At 45.2% G+C, this 20,531-nt stretch overlaps 1 protein-coding gene across 1 annotated transcript; it reads left to right on the forward strand.

The window, feature by feature from the left end:
* The first annotated feature begins 378 nt into the window (after nucleotides 1-378).
* Nucleotides 379-20,517, forward strand: LOC135226640 (ER membrane protein complex subunit 8-like). The gene is made up of 4 exons (XM_064266353.1): nucleotides 379-398; nucleotides 6,511-6,579; nucleotides 18,585-18,683; nucleotides 18,950-20,517. Exons 1-4 carry the CDS (start codon nucleotides 379-381, stop codon nucleotides 19,116-19,118), a joined length of 357 nt encoding a protein of 118 aa, XP_064122423.1. The 3' UTR covers nucleotides 19,119-20,517.
* Nucleotides 20,518-20,531: the final 14 nt, after the last annotated feature.

Genomic DNA, 20,531 nt, shown 5'->3' on the forward strand with positions numbered 1-20,531 from the left:
TTGTCGACCCCTGCTATGCTTCACCTCCTCATCTGGTGTATTCCCCGCATGCGGTGTCTGTAACACCAACTTCATCGGTGCAGGGGCCGATCGCCGTACCACGGGGGAGTGTGATGCCACCGCCGCCTGGGTTTGCCGTGCTGCCTCGACCAGACTTCGTGTGCCCGAAGAGCTCGCCCTGGACCTCCGCCAGTACCAAGGATGTCGGTGTCGCTGGTCCGTCTTCCTGGCTGACTGTACCTCCTGCCGTACCTGCCCAGCCGCTGACGAGTGATGTGATGTTGCTGACCACTGCTGCCGTTCCTGTACCTGTTCCTGCTGTTCCTGTGATGCCTGCACCTGTTGATGTCGTTACTGTTCGTGGCGCCGCTGCTCCCGATGTCGGTCTGTCTGGACAGGTGCGTCCGGGCCCTGTTGCTTCGGCAACAGCAGCCCCGGCTCCGCCCTGGATGGCTGACTTGACATCGGTCCTGAGGAAGCTGACGAAGAAGAAGAGGAAGAGGAGGAAAGGTGTGCGTATCGTCTTCGTTGTCTTCTTCGTCGTCGTCGTCGTCTGCCGCCTCTCCCTCTTCATATTCTAAGGCTTCACAGCCTAAGAAGAAGAAGGTTGCCTCCTCCCCCCCCTAAGAAGTCTCCTTCGGGAGCTTCTAAGGGTCCCGTCCGCTCCGGTGAGACAGGGGGTTCTTCCGCTGGTCATCCTGCTCCTTCGGGAGCAGGGCCCGTCTCTTCTTTCCGCAAGGAAGAAGACTACGGGGACCAGAGGGCACTTCCCCTCGACCTGGTGTCAGTGGTTCTGCCACTGCATCAGGTTCCGTCTCGGCCTCTCGTTCGCGGGAGGTACCGAGTGTACGGTTGCCTACCAGCGATCGTGCAGCCAGGAACCAGACCTCTGAGCCCGCTCAGCGTCAGGTTCACGGCACGGAGCGGAAGACTGGTGACAGCCGCTCACGCGACTCTCACCAGACCAGCTCTCGCTCTCGCGGCGACCAGCTGGCTACCCGGGCTGACGTGACGGTCCACGACCGGCCATGGGCTGAGGCTGGGAAGAGGTCCCCCCATTCGCCGGTCAGCGACGTGACGTGCCGTGAGGACAAGCCCTGGTCTCACCGTGACAGTGGAGCCTGCAGGTCGCCTGACCGTCGCTCTCACAGAGAGCGTTCGGGTACGGCAACCAGCACCAGCTCTTCTGACACTCGAGATTGGGGCCGCTGTGCTCAGTCCAGCCGTTCTCCACAGCGAGACGGTTTCGACCAGGCCTGCAGCTCGATCGCCAACCGCGGGTTGACAATCGCCTGCAGCCCTCCAAGTCTGCTGGTTCTGCCAGCGAGGGAGGGGGGAGCGTCAGGTCTGCCTCTCCCGTGCCTTCAACCTCCTCGGGCTACACCGGGAGGAGCGAGGTATTGAGGAGTGATCGTGAGGGAGGCGCCCCTCATGATCCCACCACGACGCCCTACGTGCCAGGCACGGTTCTAGGACTGGCCAGGACGTATGCGCAAGTGGCTGGAGGAGACCGAGAGGGGTCTGTCGCTGTTTCCCCCTCGAGGGGGGAGGGTCTCGGGAGCTGCTCCTGTTCGAGGGACTGGACGGTCCTACTCCTCAGGATGCAGTCACTCCGGAGATCCAGAGGAACTTTGCTGAGGTAATTGCGCTGATTCGTCAGCACAACAACCTCGGGGAAGGACGCCACTCCCACCTTCCGAGCCCACGTCCCGGCTCGAGTCATTATGGGGCCCGAAGAGGGAACCCAGACCGACGGTGGGATTGCCGCGATCGGAGCTCGCCGACTCGGTTCTGGACCAGGTTGAGTCTCTTGTCTCCGGGCAAGACGGCTCTCTCAAGTCCGGCAGGTCGAGCAAGCTACTTCCGCCTCCTCTACTGCGACAGCGGCGTTTCTACGTGCCATCTGAAGACCTGATGCCGCCAAACAGGTGAACCCGGAGTTAGCCAGGCTAACACCGGGGGTGTCTCTGCAGCAGCTCCTGTCAGAAAACCTATGGTTCTCGCAGCAAGAGGCACTTGGCCTGGAATCCACTGCCATGGCAGCTTTCCAGGCCGTCTCCTGGATAGACCTGTGGTCCCTCACAGTGTCTAAGGTCGCAGCCAACTCCAGGGGAATCTCTCCCAAAGAAGACTCGGCCTTCAGGAGGCTTTGCCAGTCTGGGGGAAGAGCCATCTCCTTCCTAGCCCACCAGACGGTAAACCTGTGGGCCAACCTGGTACTCCGACGTAGGGATGCTGTCCTTACTCGAGTATCCAGGGCGGCTGGGCGTGAGGCGGCATTAAGGCTTCGTAATGGACCTTTACGGAGTTCCTCATCTCTCTTCCCAGGAGAGATGGTGGACACTGCGGTGGACAGACGGCGCACTGATGACATGACCGTCTGGTACACCAGGCAGTTTCGAAGGCTTCTGGGCAGCCTCGAACTGCGGCCAAGCCAAAGAGCTCGGCTAGTGCTTCCACGGTGGCTAAGACGGTAGTCGCGTCGAAGCCCCGTGGAAAGACTCTGTCTTCTTCGTCTTCTGCAAAGGAGGGCCGTAACCAGCCCTCCTCCCAGCCTTCCTTCTCGCGAGGAGGGTCTGGGAAGAAGTCGAAGAAAGGGGGGAAACGCTGCCGGAAGTGGGGGGCTGCCTGGCCAGCCATTGGGCAACTTGGCAGCGCTACGGCGCCGAGACCTGGATAGTAGATGTCCTTCGGGAGGGATATCTATTACCCTTCGAATCTCGGCCACCCCTCACCTCCAACCCGGTCCAACAGCAATCATACGTTCCAGGCTCTTCGAAGGACGTAGCATTAAGACAGGAGATCAAGACCATGCTGAGCAAACAAGCTGTAGAGATCGTCACGGATCAGTCACCGGGCTTCTACAGTCGACTTTTCCTGGTGGAGAAGTCTACGGGGGGCTGGCGCCCGGTGATAGATCTCTCTCCCCTGAACCGGTTCGTTCGCCAGACCCGGTTTACGATGGAGACGGCACGCTATCCGTGCTCTGGACTCCATCAGGGAGAACGATTTCATGCTTTCAGTGGACCTGAAGGATGCGTATTTCCAAATACCCATCCATCAGTCCTCCAGAAAGTACCTCCACTTCATCCTCGACGGGATGGTGTACCAATTCAGGGCACTTTGTTTCGGTCTCTCAACCGCCCCACAGTTGTTCACGCGAGTGTTCACTCTGGTGTCTGCTTGGGCCCATTCGCACGGGATACGTCTGATGAGGTATCTCGACGATTGGCTAGTCCTGGCGAGCTCCCGCTCGCAGTTGCTACAGGACAGGGATCAGCTACTCGAGTTCTGTCGCAATCTGGGGATCGTTGTGAACTTCGAGAAGTCCGATCTCAAACCCAAGCAGAGGATGAAGTACCTGGGTATGCTGATCGACATGGTAGCGGGGCGAGTCTTCCCCGCAGACTCGCGGATCAGCAGATTCAGGGAGGCAGCCAACCAGTCCCGCCCTGTCTCGGCAGGAACAGGCAGCTTAGCGATGGTAAGTCGTGATCGGACACCTGTCCGTCACTCGAGAAGTTAGTCCCTCATCGGGCGTCTTCACCTGCGGTCTCTTCAGTGGAGATAAAGAAAGAGAGTTGGTCACAGGCAACGGATCCCCCGAGCTTTCCAGTGTCGCTCGACGAGACCGGAGGTGAGGCAGGACCTAGCCTGGTGGCTGGACGACAGGAAAAAACTTCTTAAAGGGAATGCCTCTACGCACTCCCCCCCCCCCCGGAGATGCAGCTGTTCTCAGACGCATCGACCGAGGGGTGGGGCGCACACCTGGAGGAGTTGCTGCCTTCAGGAGTGTGGGACGAGCACGACAAGCACCTTCACATCAATGTACTGGAACTCAAGGCAGCGTTTCTCGCGCTCCAAGAGTTTCAGGACCGCTTGATGGGACACTCAGTGGTGTTGATGTGCGACAACACGGTGGTGGCTTACGTCAACAAACAGGGGGGCCTAGTGTCTCTCCCGTTGTACCAGTTGACTCGGCAGGTGCACGAGTGGGCCGAGGCTCACTCAATAGAGCTGTCGGCACGCTACATTCCAGGGAAGAGGAATGTAGTAGCAGACAAGCTCAGCCGTCGGGATCAGGTGATAGGGACCGAATGGTCTCTACACCAGGACGTGGCGGAAAGGCTCTTCGACCTGTGGGGGCGACCAGTCGTGGATCTGTTCGCCACCCGGCACAACAGAAAACTTCAGGTTTTCTTTTCAGCCGTGCCGGACCCATGGGCAGCTGCAGAGGACGCTCTTTAACATCCGTGGGACAACCTCTTCGCTTACGCCTTTCCCCGTTCAGCCTGATTCGCAAGGTGATCAGTCGAGCACTGGTCACCCTGAATCTCAGGATGATCCTGGTGGCTCCCAAATGGCCCCAGGCCATTTGGTATCCGGACCTGCTGGCTCTTCTCGCAGGAGAACCGAGAGAGATTCCCCCTTGGCACAACCTTCTCGTCCAGCCACACGTAGAGCGGTACCACCAAACAGTCCAGTCCCTTCGTCTTCACGGCTGGCTGTTATCCACCATCTCTTGCGAACGAGAGGCTTTTCTCGTAGCGCAGCAACAGAGATTGGCTGGAAACGTCCGTCAGTCCTCTGCAATCGCTGTGTTACACCAGGGAAAGTGGGCCGTCTTCTGTGGGTTGGTGTCGTAGACGGGGTTATATCTCCTCTCAGAGCCACTCTTCAGCAGGTAGCGGATTTCCTCCTCGGTTTTTCTTCGCCGAGAGAAGCTCCTCTCAGTACCCACCAGTAAAAGGATATAGAGCCGCCCTGGCACTAGTCCTGAAACTTGAGGGATTGGATATCTCGAACTCGTTCGAGATCTTGCTCATGAGGAGCTTCGAAAGGTCTTGCCCACCCAGGGAACTCAGGCCCCCTGCCGTGGGATGTGACTCTCGTCCTTAGGAGTTTGACTCGAAGACCCTTCGAGCCACTTCGAGAGTCGTCAGACAGACAGGGATCTGACCCTCAAGACCCTCTTCTTGCTGGCCCTGGCATCGGCGAAGAGAGTAGGGGAACTTCATGGTCTTTCCTTCGATATACGACATCCAGGGGATGGGGATCTGTGACGCTCTATTTCGTCCCGAACTTCGTTGCGAAGACTCAGAAACCTTCGGTCCCTGACGACAGGTTTGAGTCTTTCACGATTCCCTCCCTAATGGACTTCACCGATAATGATGCGGATGAGATGCTGCTTTGTCCTGTGAGGGCGCTACGGCGCTATCTGAAGAGAACTCGGCACCTCAGGCCTGAGTGTCGACGCCTCTTCGTTAGCACCGGGGTAACCAAGAAAGAAGTATCCAAGAACACTCTTTCGTTCTGGCTGCGTGAGGTCATCAGGAGGGCGTATGAGGCTGATGGTAGTGACGACATCCGTACGTCCCGTCCGAGAGCTCACGAAGTCAGAAGTATTGGCCCCTCGTTGTCTGGGCTAACCAAACTACCTTCACCTCCTTCTACCTTCGGGATATTGCCCACAGGTCCTTGGATACCTTTTCCTTGGGACCCGTGGTGGCTGCTCAACAAGTTGTGTAGCTAACCCAGACCCTCGCAGGCTGAACAGCATCGAGTCCTGGTGTGACTGTGCGGATGGATGTGAGAATGAGTGAGTGACTGGCTTCTCTTCCCATCTTTTCCTCCTCCTCTACCTGTGGGCAGAGGGTCACGGTCGTCACTACGCTGGATGAGGACGAGATGCAGGTGAGCTATATGACAGAGCCCCATTCTATCCCTTTCACTAGGGATAGAAGCAGAATATCCACCACTTCCTCCTACAAGGGGGGGGAAGTGGATGCCAACAAGAGACAAACCCATGACTTTATATTTGCTCCTGTACAGGAACAAGTTCTTACATTGCTGGTACGAAGAGACACGCTTGCCTCTCTCTTAGTACTTGGTCCAGAGGTCTGACCATTGATCCTGCGGTGCACACCCCGATCAATCGGACAGAGGCTTGGATCCCTCCCTCGCTCTTACGACCAGGGAGGCATTCCAAGGTTGGGCGAACACCAGTCTGTTCACAAAAGACTCAGATTCCTCCCACCAAGAAGTGAGTCTTCCTATTGTAAAAGGACCGAAGGTTTGTATGCTGTGTCGGAACAAATGACAATTTGTCCAAAATTGCATTTTTCCTAACTATACAAACTGAGGTCCTTTTACACATAGTCCCACCTCATGCCACCCCTCATTCTGCAGTTTTTTGCTTGGGCCAAAAGCAAAAGTGATTGTTTACCTCCCAGTCGCGTGCGCGCCTGTCGGACAAGCAGTTAACTACCGAACCCCTTGTTCGAAAGCTTACGATCTATCCAGCTGCCGCTAGTAACCTTCCTATTGTAAAAGGACCTCAGGTTTGTATAGTTAGGAAAAATGCAATTTTGGACAAATTGTCATTTCTTGTGGATAGCATTTAAAAGTATCTTGTATCTTGTAAAACCATTTGCCTGTGACTTTTGCCTTTATAAAGTGTTGACATATACAAATCCCATATTACTAAATATGCTCTCTTTTTCATTTCAGGCCAGATTTTGTAGCTCTGAAAATAGCCGAAAAAATTGCTGAGAACAATAATGATGCATGTCTAATAATGTAAGTGGGTCTTTAACATTACATATTTGTAAAAAAACAATATTTCAGTGTTTTCTCGTGTGTATTAACCAGTCCAGTCCAGGGCTACTTTTATGGCGTGATACATCCTGGTTAGTTGATTTTCATTTTTCACCCCTAAGTTGATTGGTTCTCAGAAAATGGTGTGATGAGATATACATAATGTTACAGATATGGAAATGAAATATGTAAATATGTACCTTAACCTTTTGGAAAAGAGAAATATTTTCAGTGTAAGGTAATCGAAAGTTATTCATATGCGGAACAAACCTTGGGTCTTAACAATAGGATTATTTCCCGTGCAAGCTGGTACTGGTAACCGGTTGGATCAATCTAAGATTGAAAAGCAAGAAATCTGTGACCTCTGGCAACCCTGATCGTCCGACGCGTTGTGAGGCTGGAAGCCACGCATGTATGGCGGCGTGACTGGTCAGTCTTTTCCTGGCCGCCTTGGAGATACATATGCTTTCACAAGCTCCCCCAAGCCAATCCTTTGTTTCTTTGTTTCGCCCTTTATTTCTCAGTGCATGTGTATATGTGTTTGCATGGTTTTAGTTATGGATTCCTCTGGATCTTTGAAGGCTCGTCAGGGAATGTGCCCAGGCGTTCGAGGATTCTCCTGCTCAAGGTTTTTGGCTTCCGTAGCAACCAACCCACATTAAACTTGAAGTAGGTGTAGAGCAAACATTTGTACAGTGACCAATCCCTGTTTAGAGTGTCGGGCATGGCCTAACTCTCAGTGGAAGCTGTTCTACAATAAGAGAGAACATCGTGGAACATCGATGCTTCCATCGTGGGAGAGATTCTCCCCTCCTCATCAAGATTTGACAGCTTACCCGATTGACTCTCAGGCAGAGGATGGTACTAGGGTAGTTAGATCTCCTTCCTTTTCTTCCATTGATTCATCGGTTGAAGTATCGAGAGGACGAATCAATAATCTTTTATTTAATTTGACTCCTTCTCCATCATGTTCCATTTCTCTTTCCAGAAGGGAAGATGTGGTCTCTAATGGTAATCTTGTTTGAGGAGAAGAAGCATCCGAGATGGCGGTGCTGTGGGCATGGGCATCGCTGGGGCTACGGGATCCTCCATCCTAGGAGGGGTTGTTGTTGCATTTCCCAGAATCGCAGATCCCTCCCCCTACCCTTGTAGCAGTTCCCTCACCACCAGGTCTCTTCTATGTGGGACCGTGGCCCCCCCACCTCTGGGCAGATGAGGTCAGCACAGCAGCTATCCAGTATCCCTCCACCAACACCATACTATATTCCTTCACCAGTGCCATCTTGTATTTCTCCGCTGAGGAGTCATGCAGCTCATTCTGGGTTGGGGGAGACTGTGACATCACTCGATTCATCCGCCCATCCCATAGTGTTGGAGGCAGCGAGCAGCCATTTTTCAAGACCAATGACGTCATCCCTCCCAGCCATGACGTCATCGTCCGCTTGCGAAGAGCTGTCTGAGACACTGCTTCAGTCACTTTGCAATAGACTGGACTCATTGTTGGAGAGTAAGCTAGCAGCCTTAGCTCCAAAGAGGAAGGGCATTAAGAGGAAGGCAGCCATCACCCCAGTAAAGGTGAGGCAATGCCGTAGGGAGGAAAGGACTGCATTCCTGACGCCGTCGGCCCCCACCTCCGGCGCAATGAATAAGACGCTGGAAAGTCAAGGACTTTGTGGCTTCCTCATCGAGTGAGGGAGCATCTCGCCTTCATCCCCTCAACAATCTCCCGTTCACGGACGCGTACGCGGAGGAAGGGGGGAGGTAGGGAGTGAGGATGGGGGAAGGAAGGCCTCCTCGTCTTCTGTCCATCAAGGAAGCTTAGCTTCATCATCTTACCTGCGGGATGTGGTGTCTCTGGACAGTGTCCACGATGGTTCTAGTGGGGGAAAGTGATAGGAGTGTCTCTCCTACCCAAGGATGTCCGTCAGCACGTATGCAAGATGTAGAGCAGAGGGTTGTTTCTCCAGCTTCACCAACCTCTGTCCCTACTCGTCGCCGCAAGGACCAGAGGCCGCCAACCAAGAGTTGAAGCTTGTCTCAACCGGGAGTAGCGAGGATCATCAAGGACGCTCCTTATTCAGGAAGCAGTTGCATTCTCCCTCTCGGGAACGAACTCCTAGTCCCTCTCATACATGCATGAGTTGCCAGATCTCACAGATTCCTTGCTATACAATCTTTGATTGTTTTTCACCAGTTACCAGCTGGCTCTTCGAGATTATCCTGTTGTTAAGACTGAAGGTTTGTTAGCTATGAAAAATAAAAATTTATTAAAAATTTGTCATTTTGCTACAGTAGTTTACCATAGCACAGTCATGGTTCACTTGGACAATATGATGATGCTTGCATATACATACTATAAGAAACCAAGGAGGGACTCACTAATTCTCCCTGCACGATGTGGCCAGAGATCTTCTCCTCCGGGCCCACAACAATCACACCAAGATTGTAACAAGATTTATTAAAGGGAAATTAAATGTCATCACGAATGAGTTTAAGTAAGTGTGCACGGACCTGTGGAAACGGTGGGGGAAGCTGTTGATAGATCTGTTTTCGACGATGAGAAATCGTCAACTCCCTGTATTGCTCGCCAGCCCCTGATTGTCTCACATGGGCAACAGATGTGATGATCCAGAATTGATTTGATCTCAACGTTTATGCATTCCCACACAGCAACCTCTTGATGACATAAGTAGCACCCTTTTGGCCACAAAAATAATTGTTTCCAGATCTCCTCAACCTTTTTGTAGATTTCCCAAAACTTCTGCCACAGAAAGGAAGTCTACTCAAGCAACCGCATTACCACCGGTTCCACCAAGGACTATCCACTCTTGCTCTGACAGGCATCAGACTGTCAGGAAGCTTGTCAGAGCAATAGACTTTTCGAGACCAGCTGCGGAGGCAATTGCAAAATGTAGGCAGCAAGTGTAGGTGCCAGCCTTCCGCTAATGTTTATCAATCCAAGTGATCAGTCTTCCATAGCTGGTGCAGAAGACATGATGTCTCATCTTCCTCTACCTCTGTAGCCCAAATAGCAGACTTTCTGCTATTTTTAAGGACTTCCCAGTGTTTAACTACCTCTATGGTTAAGGGATATAGGGCCATGCTAAACTCTGTTTTAAGGCACAGTGGACTAGATTTATCCTCAGACAACGACATCAGCAATTTAATTAAGTCTCTTGAGATGTTCAAACAAGAGAAAACAACTTTGCTGTCTTGGAACATAGATGTTGTTTGTTCCGACACGTAATACAAACTCTCGGTCCTTTACATAAGGAATTACTATTCAGCGCCAGCTGGACCTGTCGTAAGATTTCTAACAAGGTAGTTCGGTAGTAACTGCTTTGCTTGTCCGATGGTCAGGAGTCCCGCCCGACTGGAGGTAAAACATATCACTTGCTTTCGACCGCCGTGGGGTGTGTAGACGTGTGTTCTCCTCTCTGCCCGCCTCTGTCATGAGTTGTTCGTTGATGTCAACAATTGAGCTACTTACTTCTGCGCTTTTTCTTGTTGCATTACTAGTGTGTGTGCACTGTAAGTACTTATTATTCTTTTTGTTATTATTTGTGGTTTTGCATTGCTGGAGTCATGCAAGCCCACAAAGTGGAGAAGCCCCCTCGCCCCCCATCCAACCGGAGAGTGTGCCCTGGAGTGGAGGACTTTAAGTGTGGGGGATTCAGGTCCAGCGATGCGGTAGACATTCATTTATTGTGTACGCGGTGCTTAGGGTGTGAATGCTCTTGGGCTGTACCATGTGCTTTTTGTATCTACTGGTTGGAGGAGCAGTGAGAGCTCTATGAGAAGAGGAGGAAACCAAGTAAAGTTGCCAAGGTGTTGTCGGAAAGCTCTCCCTTGACACCTCTGGTGACTGACACGTCGTCTTCCTTTCTCCCTCCCAGCCAGCTCCCGCGTATGGCTCTCTCCCCTTCAGGGGACGTGTCCCGTTCTGCCTCTTAGTTCGTCTGTCGAGTGCAGAGGAAGGAGCGCGACACCCCGACCTAGAGTTGTATTCGGGGTCTTTGGTCCATTCAGGGTGGGATCTTTTCCCCTCTGAGCAAATGGGAACCCCTCCCATTAACCCAACTGTTGCTTCCCCAGGTGTGTCTGCCTCCGCGGGTGGAGACCTTCAGCAGGTGTGGCACTCGTTGAGTCTTCCGGGCACTCCCAGTATCCAGGGGCTGTTACAACATCTGGCTGTGGCCCCAGTGACTCAAGGGTTGTTGACAATGACCACCACCACTCTCTCAACACCAGGGTATGCCGCACCGCCGCACCTGGTGTACACGCAGCATGTAACATCGGTAACGCCTTCAGCCGCTGTACAAGCCCCGCTGACTTACATGCCGTGAAAGGAGATGGTTCCTCCGCCACTTGGGTTTGCTGTCCTTGCCCCGTCCCCTGACTTTGAGTGCCCGAAGAGCTCCCCGCTTGACCGTCCACCAGTTCCTGTGGGTGTTCCTGCTGTCTCCGTTCCTGCCCGTGGTAGTGCTGCTCCTTCCGCAGGGTCCTGCGGACAGATGCAGTTGGGCCATGTTGCTACCGCAACTGCTCCAGCTCCGTCCTGGATGGAGGACCTGTCGGTTGTCCTGAGGAAGTTAGCAAAGAAGTCCAGGAAGAAGAGGAAGGTGTCGTTGTCTTCTCCGTCGTCGTCTTCTGCCGCCTCTTCCCCTTCGACTTCCAATGCCCCCCACCCGAGGAAGAAGAAGTTGGCCTGCCCCCCCCCAAAAGAAGTCTCGCACAGAGACTTCTAAGGGTCTTTCCCGTAGTAGCCATCTTGCTTGGTGAGACGTACCCGCGTGAAGTCAGATTAATCAACAGATATCACAAGTTTAACATACGACTAGAATTTGAGAAATATCTAGAAGTGTTCGTGAACTATCGGTGATAAGATTAGTGTGAAAATAGTAGGATAAAGCGTCTTCTAAGTTAGTTTAACAAGTGTAATACTGAAATCAGAACAAGATGGCAGTAAGTTCCAACTGCGGGAAGAGGTGGCGTAATTTAGCTTGCTTGGCGGATTCGCAATACGATGAGGTAGCAGGAAGGGAACTGGCATTTCTCATCTATGAAATCAGCAACAGTCCTAACCAAAAAGATACAAAAAGCATTCATAGATATATTAGAAGGATATAATCCTTCAAACTGGAACAAATCTAATGAAAACATCTTGAAAATAATGAAGAAGTTCCAAATAAAATCCAAGTGGTCAAGAGACTCATAAAGAAAAATATACATAAACCAACATATTCCGACAAAGAAAATGAATAAGGTGAATCTTGTGAATATCCTAATTGATGCATTAGGAAAAAGAATGCCAAAAGCATGCAAACTGTGTAAGGTTTGGTATAGCATAGTCAATCCACAAAACCTAATCAGAAAATGTGCTGCATGCAACATTCCGACCCATCCACAGTGTGCTGAGGTAATGCAAGATTTGAGAAAAGATACAAGAATTTTTTTGTTCAACATGTCTATCATGGATAGACAATGTTATTAAATCAAGATTGAATGTACAAATAGTTGAGGATGGAAGAAGAGAAGAAAGAAGAAGAAGAAAAAGAAGAAGAGGAAAACGGAAGAGAAGTAAACAAAAATGAAATGACAGAAAAAAATTAAGGAAAACAAAGAACAAGATAAAAGTATGGATGCAGAGATACTCATTGATACTACATATGAAGGCAATAAAGCAGCATACCTACGAAGAAATAAATTACGATATGACACAGAAAAGCAAATCCCAAAGAGGCTCTACCCAGATCTACACAATGACGGGAAAGAGGAAAAAATAGACAAGAGAGACAAAATCTGCAACCTTTTGAAAAGAGGGAATTGCAGATTTGGAGAAAGATGTTACTACAAACATCCTAAGGTATGTCAAAACTATGAAATTTATGGTAAATGTGCATACTTAGATGGCTATGGGGATGATTGCAGAGATCTGCATCCAAAAATATGTATAAACCTAAAAGAAGGAAAAGGATGTAAGTTCGACAAAAAATGCAAATATATGCACCCTGTAGCCATGAATCATAATCAAATAAATAACCAACCAAGTAATAAAATCCAAAATAAGAAAGAAACAAATAAAGAGAGAAATCAAGAATATCAGGTAAAAGAGAAAAGCAAACCACCAATGAGATATGCAGAGGTGTCAGCAAAAAATTTCAAAGCATCAGCTCTGAAATTCTACTCAAGAGATAATAACTGTATTTATTATGCAAGAGGATATTGCAGAAACGGAGAAAATTGCAGATTCAGACACAAAATGAATAATTATGATGAAGGAAGATCAAATATTATGGAAAAGTTGGATTTTTTAATGTCAGAATTTCTGGAAATGAAAAAAAGAACAACATACCAGAACAGGAAAGAGACATGGGAAAATCCTTATTACTATCAATATTAAATGAAGGAGAAAACACGCAAACCATCATAGTGATGAATGCGCAGGGTTTAGTTACGAGTAACTCAAAAAGAAAAATAGAGTACTTAGAAGAACTAACCCAAAATGAAAAGAAAATAGATATAATAATATAAGTGAAACCTGGTATTCCCAAGAGACTGGGAATGATGATCAAATAAAAGGGTTCCAAACTTATAGATCAGATAGAAAAAATAGGAATCAAGGGGGAACCGCAATATATGGGAAAGACAAAAAACAAGGAAAAATATATGAGAAATATAGTAACTCAGAATGTGAACTAATAGCGGTAGAATTTGAATCTGAAAAATTGATGAACATAGTAATATATAGACCTCCTAATACTAAAGAGTTTGACTTAATAATTGAAAAATTGGATGATATATGTAGAAATCACAAGTACTGGACTATTCTCCTATCTGGTGACTTCAACTTTCCTTTCGTAGAATGGAAAGAACGAATAGGAGAATGTGGTTGTATTTATACATATAAAAAGAGAGTAATAGTAGTGCAGAAGATAAGAGGCAATTTGAAAAGCTATTAGATATGCTACTAGAATACAACATTCAACAAATAAATCACCTGCCAACAAGAAAGGAAAATACTTTAGACCTAGTATTTGTGAACGAGATGAATTATGTTAAAGAAATAATAGTTTATAATGCGAGTATTTCAGATCATAATGTCATAGAATTAACAGTTCATTCCAAAGCAAGTGAAAATAGAGATAAGCAAGAAATGAAAAGTGGGAAGGATATGGAAAATACAACTTCTACAGTAAAAATATAAAATGGTCAGAAATTAATGAAGAATTAAACAAAGATTGGGATAACATTTTCGTAAGTGATGACATAAGGGTAAATACGGAGATATTATATAAAATATTGGAGAAAATAGTGGATAAATATATACCGAAGAAGAAAAGTAAACATCATTCATGCATACCAAGAGACAGAAGGATCTTGTTCCAGAAAATCAGAAAGTGGAAAAAAGGTCTTGCAAAAGAAAAAAATGCATGGAAAGTTATAGAACTAAAAAGTAAGATAGAAAATGCAGAACAAAAGATTATACAATCAAAAGAAAATGAAAAACGGGACTTGGAAGAAAAAACCCTATTAAATATCAAGCAAAACCCCAAAAACTATTATACTCATATGCGAAGAAGATGAATAAAAGAAGAATAGAAATAGGCCCTCTGAGAATTGAAGGGAGATTAACGAATGAAAAAAAGGAAATTTGCAACATACTGGCAGAACGATATAAGAGAGAATTCACCCCTAGAATAGATAATGAAGATAATGATATAGAAGTAAGGGACGAAAATAGTGAATATTTAGCTGACATAGAAATTAATGAAGCTGATATTGTGCAGGCAATTAATGAAATTAAAATGGAGCTGCTGCAGGGCCGGATGGAGTCCCTGCTATTTTGTTAAAGAAAGTAGTTCATTCTATCGCAAAGCCACTTGCAATATTATTAAGACAAAGTGTAGATACAGGCAAGATTTATGATGAGCACAAATTAGCATATATCACCCCTACTTTCACAAGTGGATCAAGACTAGAGGCAAGTAATTATAGGCATGTGAGTCTAACATCACATATTATGAAAGTGTATGAAAGGGTAATGAAGAAAAATATTATGAAACATTTAATAAAAAATAATTTGTTTAATATAGGACAACACGGTTTCGTACCCGGAAAAAGTACACAAACCCAACTGTTAGTCCACCGTGAGAACATATTCAAAAATATGAAAAGCGGAAATGAAACAGATGTGGTTTATCTAGACTTTGCAAAAGCTTTTGACAAAGTAGACCATAATATATTAGCAAAGAAAATTAGAAAACACAATATCGTAGATAAAGTAGGAAGATGGTTAAAAGAATTTTTACACAACAGAAAACAGATAGTTATTGCAAACGATGAGAAATCGGATGAAACCAAGGTAATATCCGGTGTGCCACAAGGTACGGTGCTAGCTGCAATATTGTTTGTTATTATGATTGAAGACATAGACAGTAATGTTAAGGATTCGGTAGTGAGTAGTTTCGCTGATGACACAAGAATAAGTAGAGAAATTACTTGTGATGAAGATAGGAACGCTCTACAAAGAGACCTTAACAAAGTATATGATTGGGCAGAGGTAAATAGGATGGTATTTAACTCTGATAAATTTGAATCAATAAATTATGGAGACAGAGAAGGAAAGCTATATGCATATAGGGGACCTAATAATGAGAGAATCACAAATAAGGAAGCAGTTAAAGACCTTGGTGTGATGATGAATAGGAACATGTTATGCAATGATCAATAGCCATTCTGTTGGCAAAATGTAAAGCAAAAATGGGAATGTTGTTACGTCACTTCAAAACAAGAAAAGCTGAACACATGATTATGCTTTATAAAACATATGTTCGTAGTCCACTTGAATATTGCAATATGATATGGTACCCACACTATCAAAAGGATATTGCACAAATAGAGAGTGTACAAAGGTCAAAGGTCCTTTACAGCTAGAATAGAAGAAGTTAAGGACCTAGACTACTGGGAAAGACTACAATCCTTAAAATTATATAGTCTAGAAAGGAGAAGAGAGCGCTACATGATAATTCAGGCATGGAAACAGATAGAAGGAATAACAGAAATATCATGGAACTAAAAATATCAGAAAGACCAAGCAGAGGTAGATTAATAGTGCCCAAAACTATACCAGGAAAAATAAGGAAAGCACACAGAACATTAATCCACTACGCACCAGCATCGATAATGCAGCGTCTATTCAATGCGTTGCCAGCTCATCTGAGGAATATATCAGGAGTGAGCGTAGATGTGTTTAAGAATAAGCTCGACAAATATCTAAACTGCATCCCAGACCATCCAAGATTGGAAGATGCAAAATATACCGGAAGATGTACTAGCAACTCTCTGGTAGACATTAGAGGCGCCTCACACTGAGGGACCTGGGGCAACCCGAACGAACTGTAAGGTCTGTAAGGTCTGCTGGTCCCCCTGTTCCTTCAGAAGAAGAAGACAGGGACCGTAGGGGTACCGGCTACCGTTGGTAACTCTGCTACTGGCTCCAGAGGTTCCACCTCCGGACCAGGAACCATCTCAGCTGCTCGCTCGCTCGCGTCACCGAGTGTACGGTCACCTACCAGTGACCGTGCAGCCAGGGTCCAGACCATTGAGCCTGCTCACCGTCAGGACCCAGGCACGGAGCGGTAGGCTGGCATGAGTCGCTCAGGTGACTCTGGCCAAGCCGGCGATCGCTTTCGTGGCGATCCCCCCGGTTCCCAGGGTTGACGTGACGGTACCAGTATTCCAGATGTATGTCAACTATTTGTGATAATCTATAATAAAGGAAAAAGAAAAAAAACCCAAAAAAGCAAGAACCGAAAGTGTGGGTGGAGGGACTGGTCTCGCACCATCCAGCACAGAACTTAATCCCGCCTTACTAATATACCGATGAGATTTTCCCTTTGTCTACAAGGGAAAAAGACCTAAACTTTTAGATTCAAATAACGAAGCATTCTGATGACACCTCTTGTCGTCCGCCATGACATTTTGGTTTGACTATAGTTTAATTTGGGTTTATTATAAAAACATGAAACCACATTCAATCCTTGGCTTTGCTCTTTCAATATCAAGCCTCTGACCAACATCCTCAGTCTAACGGATTAAGATAGGACTCTGTTCCCCGTAAGAGCATTGAGACATTATTTGGAAAGGACTAAGAGAATCATAGGTCTCTTCCCTAACCTCTGTTGCCCAGTCAAGGACCCATTGCGTCCTTTGTCCAAAGACAGCCTGACGTTTTTGTTAAGAGACGTTATTTCTGAATCTCACTCAAAGGTTAAGAGAGGAAGATTTTCCTATTTGTAATGTCAAAGCCATTTCTTATTTATGTAACGTCAAAGCCTATGAAGTGAGGGCAGTAGCCACTTCCCTGGCTTTCAGAAATAATGTATGCATCTCTTGCGTTGATTGTACAAGCTACATTCAGGAGATGTAAATCAGTATTTGCAAATTTGTTGAAATAATTTATGATAATTGTAGTGCATAAGGACCCTTATCTATAGCTAGCATGGTATTGGGAAACCAAGGGTAGGAGAATTTACCTATTCTCTTATTTTAACTGCCTTGACATTGGTTGTCGAGTTTTTGGGAAGCTTGATGGGTATTGTGTACCCGGAGTACCCATCAATCTTGTTTCTATGGATGGGTAATGGTGATTGTTTATATTTGGTGTTTAGGTAACTGGTATTTCTGGTTGTATTGTGTTGATGCCCAGGGCTAGGGTTTGTGTGTTTTGCTTTGGCAGTCAGAGCTCTCCTTGATTGCAAAGCATCCCACTAAAGTAGAAGCAACACCTGGCTTTACTGCCACGCTACTATGGGTCAAGATGAGCTCTGACCAGAGGCAGTATCTGCCTGCTGGAGCTCTCTCGCCAAGTAAGGTTACAACAAGCATTTTATTAATGCTCACTATGAAATTTACTATTGTAAGTTCATCTTCATTCTGAGTATTTTTGAGTAGTATATGTCTATGATTCCCACCTCCTGTCATTATGGGATTCAGCTGTGAAAGTAGAAACTCACAGCTATGTAGTTACTTGTTAAGTATATATAAAATCCAATTTCGTAAAAATTTTATTTTTGTTCACATGCTGCACTGAAAAATTTCTCACAGCTCACAGTTAGTCTTGCTCTCATAGGATTTGAAAATTGACCACATTTATTAGAGTGCTCCCATTCATACCCTTCTAACTTTTCCCCTGATTTTTTTTGTATCTTAATGCCAGAATTCTGAATGTTACAAAATATATTTTATCAGTCAAGGATTTTCTCAGCTTAATCCTTAGCTGGGGTTGCTGTTTTTAATGAGCCATTTCCCAAAATGTTTCGTATCTTCCCTTCATTTATTCCTTTGTCAAATGTCTTGAATGCACTCTCTTCATCTTCTCTGAGGCCATCCCTTACATTTGCCCAAGCAAGGAAGGTGCCCTTTGATGGTAGGAATATAGAAACAGGTTGTTAAACCTGGTGTGCAGTGGTATAGGTGGTGGTGCAGTGGGGTCAGGTTAATCAATTATCCTGGGTGATGTTGCATCAGATCTTTTAGGAAACTGGTAGTTTTGGTAAATCATCCAGAGCAACAGAAACTTTGCTGGTTGAAATCAACCTTGTTGATGCAGGGCTGAGGCTCACACCTGGTTGTTCAGCAGCAATTCCATCCAGAGAAGGGGCCCTTGGCTGATATCAAACAAGGCCTCACAGAGGTTTTAAAGGAGGATGATTATTCTACTCTTTTCTGACGTTACCTTGTTCCTGCATTTCAAGTATCATTGATTATAGGACTTCTACAGAATCTATGGTTTAAAGTTATTTGAAATCTGGCAAGCAACAAAAACAGCATTATTAAACAATATGTGTCTGACGATTTAAGAAAATGGTATCTTCACTTGCACTGCTGAGTTTCCATGGATGAGTATCTAGTATTTATCACAGCTAGACCTAGTTTTAAAAAAAATTTTAACATGTATTTTCAAGTTTTTAACTTGTTTTACAGATTGATAACAAGCGACTTTGTTTAAATCTTCAAACAGCTCCAATCATTGTTTCCCAACTTAGCTCAGAAGGAAAGTGGAAGAGCAGAGATAAATCAAGGTATGTGCTGTATAGTATATGCATTTATATCTGGTTTGGTTTTGTTGAATTGGTGGCCTTTTTGTGCTTAAAGCTTAATAGCATCTTATTAACAGAATTAACTTGCTGAGTTATTCAGAATATTTGAAATACTATAGTTATCCTCATGTATCCATAATCAGTTTACTCTTTCAGTTTTACATTATATATTTTATCATAAAAATGTAATTTTTGTAAATATATAGAAGTTTTGATTTATTTTTTGATGAATATGGAATTATTTTCAGTGTACACATTGAAACGGGATCCTTGGAGGTAACATCACAACTCCTACAGCGTAAAGTTCAGCATGACGTAAATGATTTCGACAATCATCTTGATGATCTTACATGTGACTGGACAAATCCGCAAATCAATAAGCTTTTGACGACTATAGCTGCTGCCAATCAAGATTAACTGTAATATATTAAGTAATTAACTAAGTATGACATAATCCTTGGTTTCCTGTATTGGATTATTTTTAATATATGTAGTTGAGAATTTCAACTATGATACTCCTTTATTATAACAAAAACTGATAAATATATGTATATCTGTATAGTACTCTCCCTAATTGTTTTTTTTCATAACTGCATTTAATATTTTTTTAAATGTCTGGCTACTTTCTAAGTGCTGGCAACACCCATCTGTAATCAAGCAGTTCAGATAAGTCATCTTTAATCAGTGCAAATATCCCTAACTATCTTATGTACTCAATTCATTTATTAGGTGTTTATTAATATTTCAAAATATAAAAACCAGCCTTTGACAACTTTTAAAAGTTAGATGAAGCTCATAAATGCCTCCTTATAGGAGCTAAAGTTTCAGAAAACTTTGTCAAAGGTATACCTAGTTCTTTTAGGTTAGGTTATCTCTTTGGTTCATTAGGCACCCGCCATCTAGAATATACTTTGTAACATATTTACTTTCAAAAGAAAAAGCTGTCAAACTGAAATATGCATTATAATGTGTAGAAATGAAGTAAAGTATGTAAGTTTATTTTGTGATCTTTTGCAGCTATATACAGTGGACCCCCCCATCTTCGTGAGGGATGGGTATCACACCCACCCCCTTGAGTAGCAAAAATCCACAAATACTTTAAACCCCTTTAAAAATGCTTAGAACTGCCTATTTTGATAGTTAAAACATGAAAAAAAGACCCTGTAAAATACTTATACCCAAGTTTTTAATAGTTTTATCACAAAAAGTGCATTTAGTCACAAAAATAATATGAAAATATAGTCATTTGTGAATAGTTCTCAGTTAAAAATACCATGACTAGGTGAATTTTCTACGAATAATGGGTATATATGGTCCACAGAAAAATCTGCGAATAGGCAAGTCCGCAAATCGTGATTCCACAATTAGCGGGGGTCGACTGCAGTACTGTACCAGTTGTTATTCAAGAGTTAAGAGTTTTTACTACTTTAGAGACCAGAGTATTCCTCTATATTTAATGAACAAATTTATACCTTATATCAGTGTACTCTACAAGACTTTACTTTATTCTTTATTCCTTGTTGAAGTGTAGTTCTCGTAGTAAAGCAATTTTTGTTATGTAATGATTTCTTTCTATAAAACGTAAATAGGATACATTTTTTCTTTTACTTGTAATATTGTTATATTACTGGAATAAATTTTCATCTAAAGAATTTGTAAGTAAAGTTAAATTATTCCTCAAAGTGAAGGTGACAGTTGAAATTTTCTTTTCTGTGTTACAGGGAAGTTGAATATTCTTCCTTTGGCAGGAGGATAGAAGGGATTTAGGTACAAGATACTGGCTTCCTAGGAGTGAATGAAGTCCAGTGGAAGAAAACAAATGGTCACATT

The sequence above is a fragment of the Macrobrachium nipponense genome, chromosome 15 (assembly GCF_015104395.2).
Source record: "Macrobrachium nipponense isolate FS-2020 chromosome 15, ASM1510439v2, whole genome shotgun sequence".
In the NCBI taxonomy this organism is placed as follows: domain Eukaryota; kingdom Metazoa; phylum Arthropoda; class Malacostraca; order Decapoda; family Palaemonidae; genus Macrobrachium; species Macrobrachium nipponense.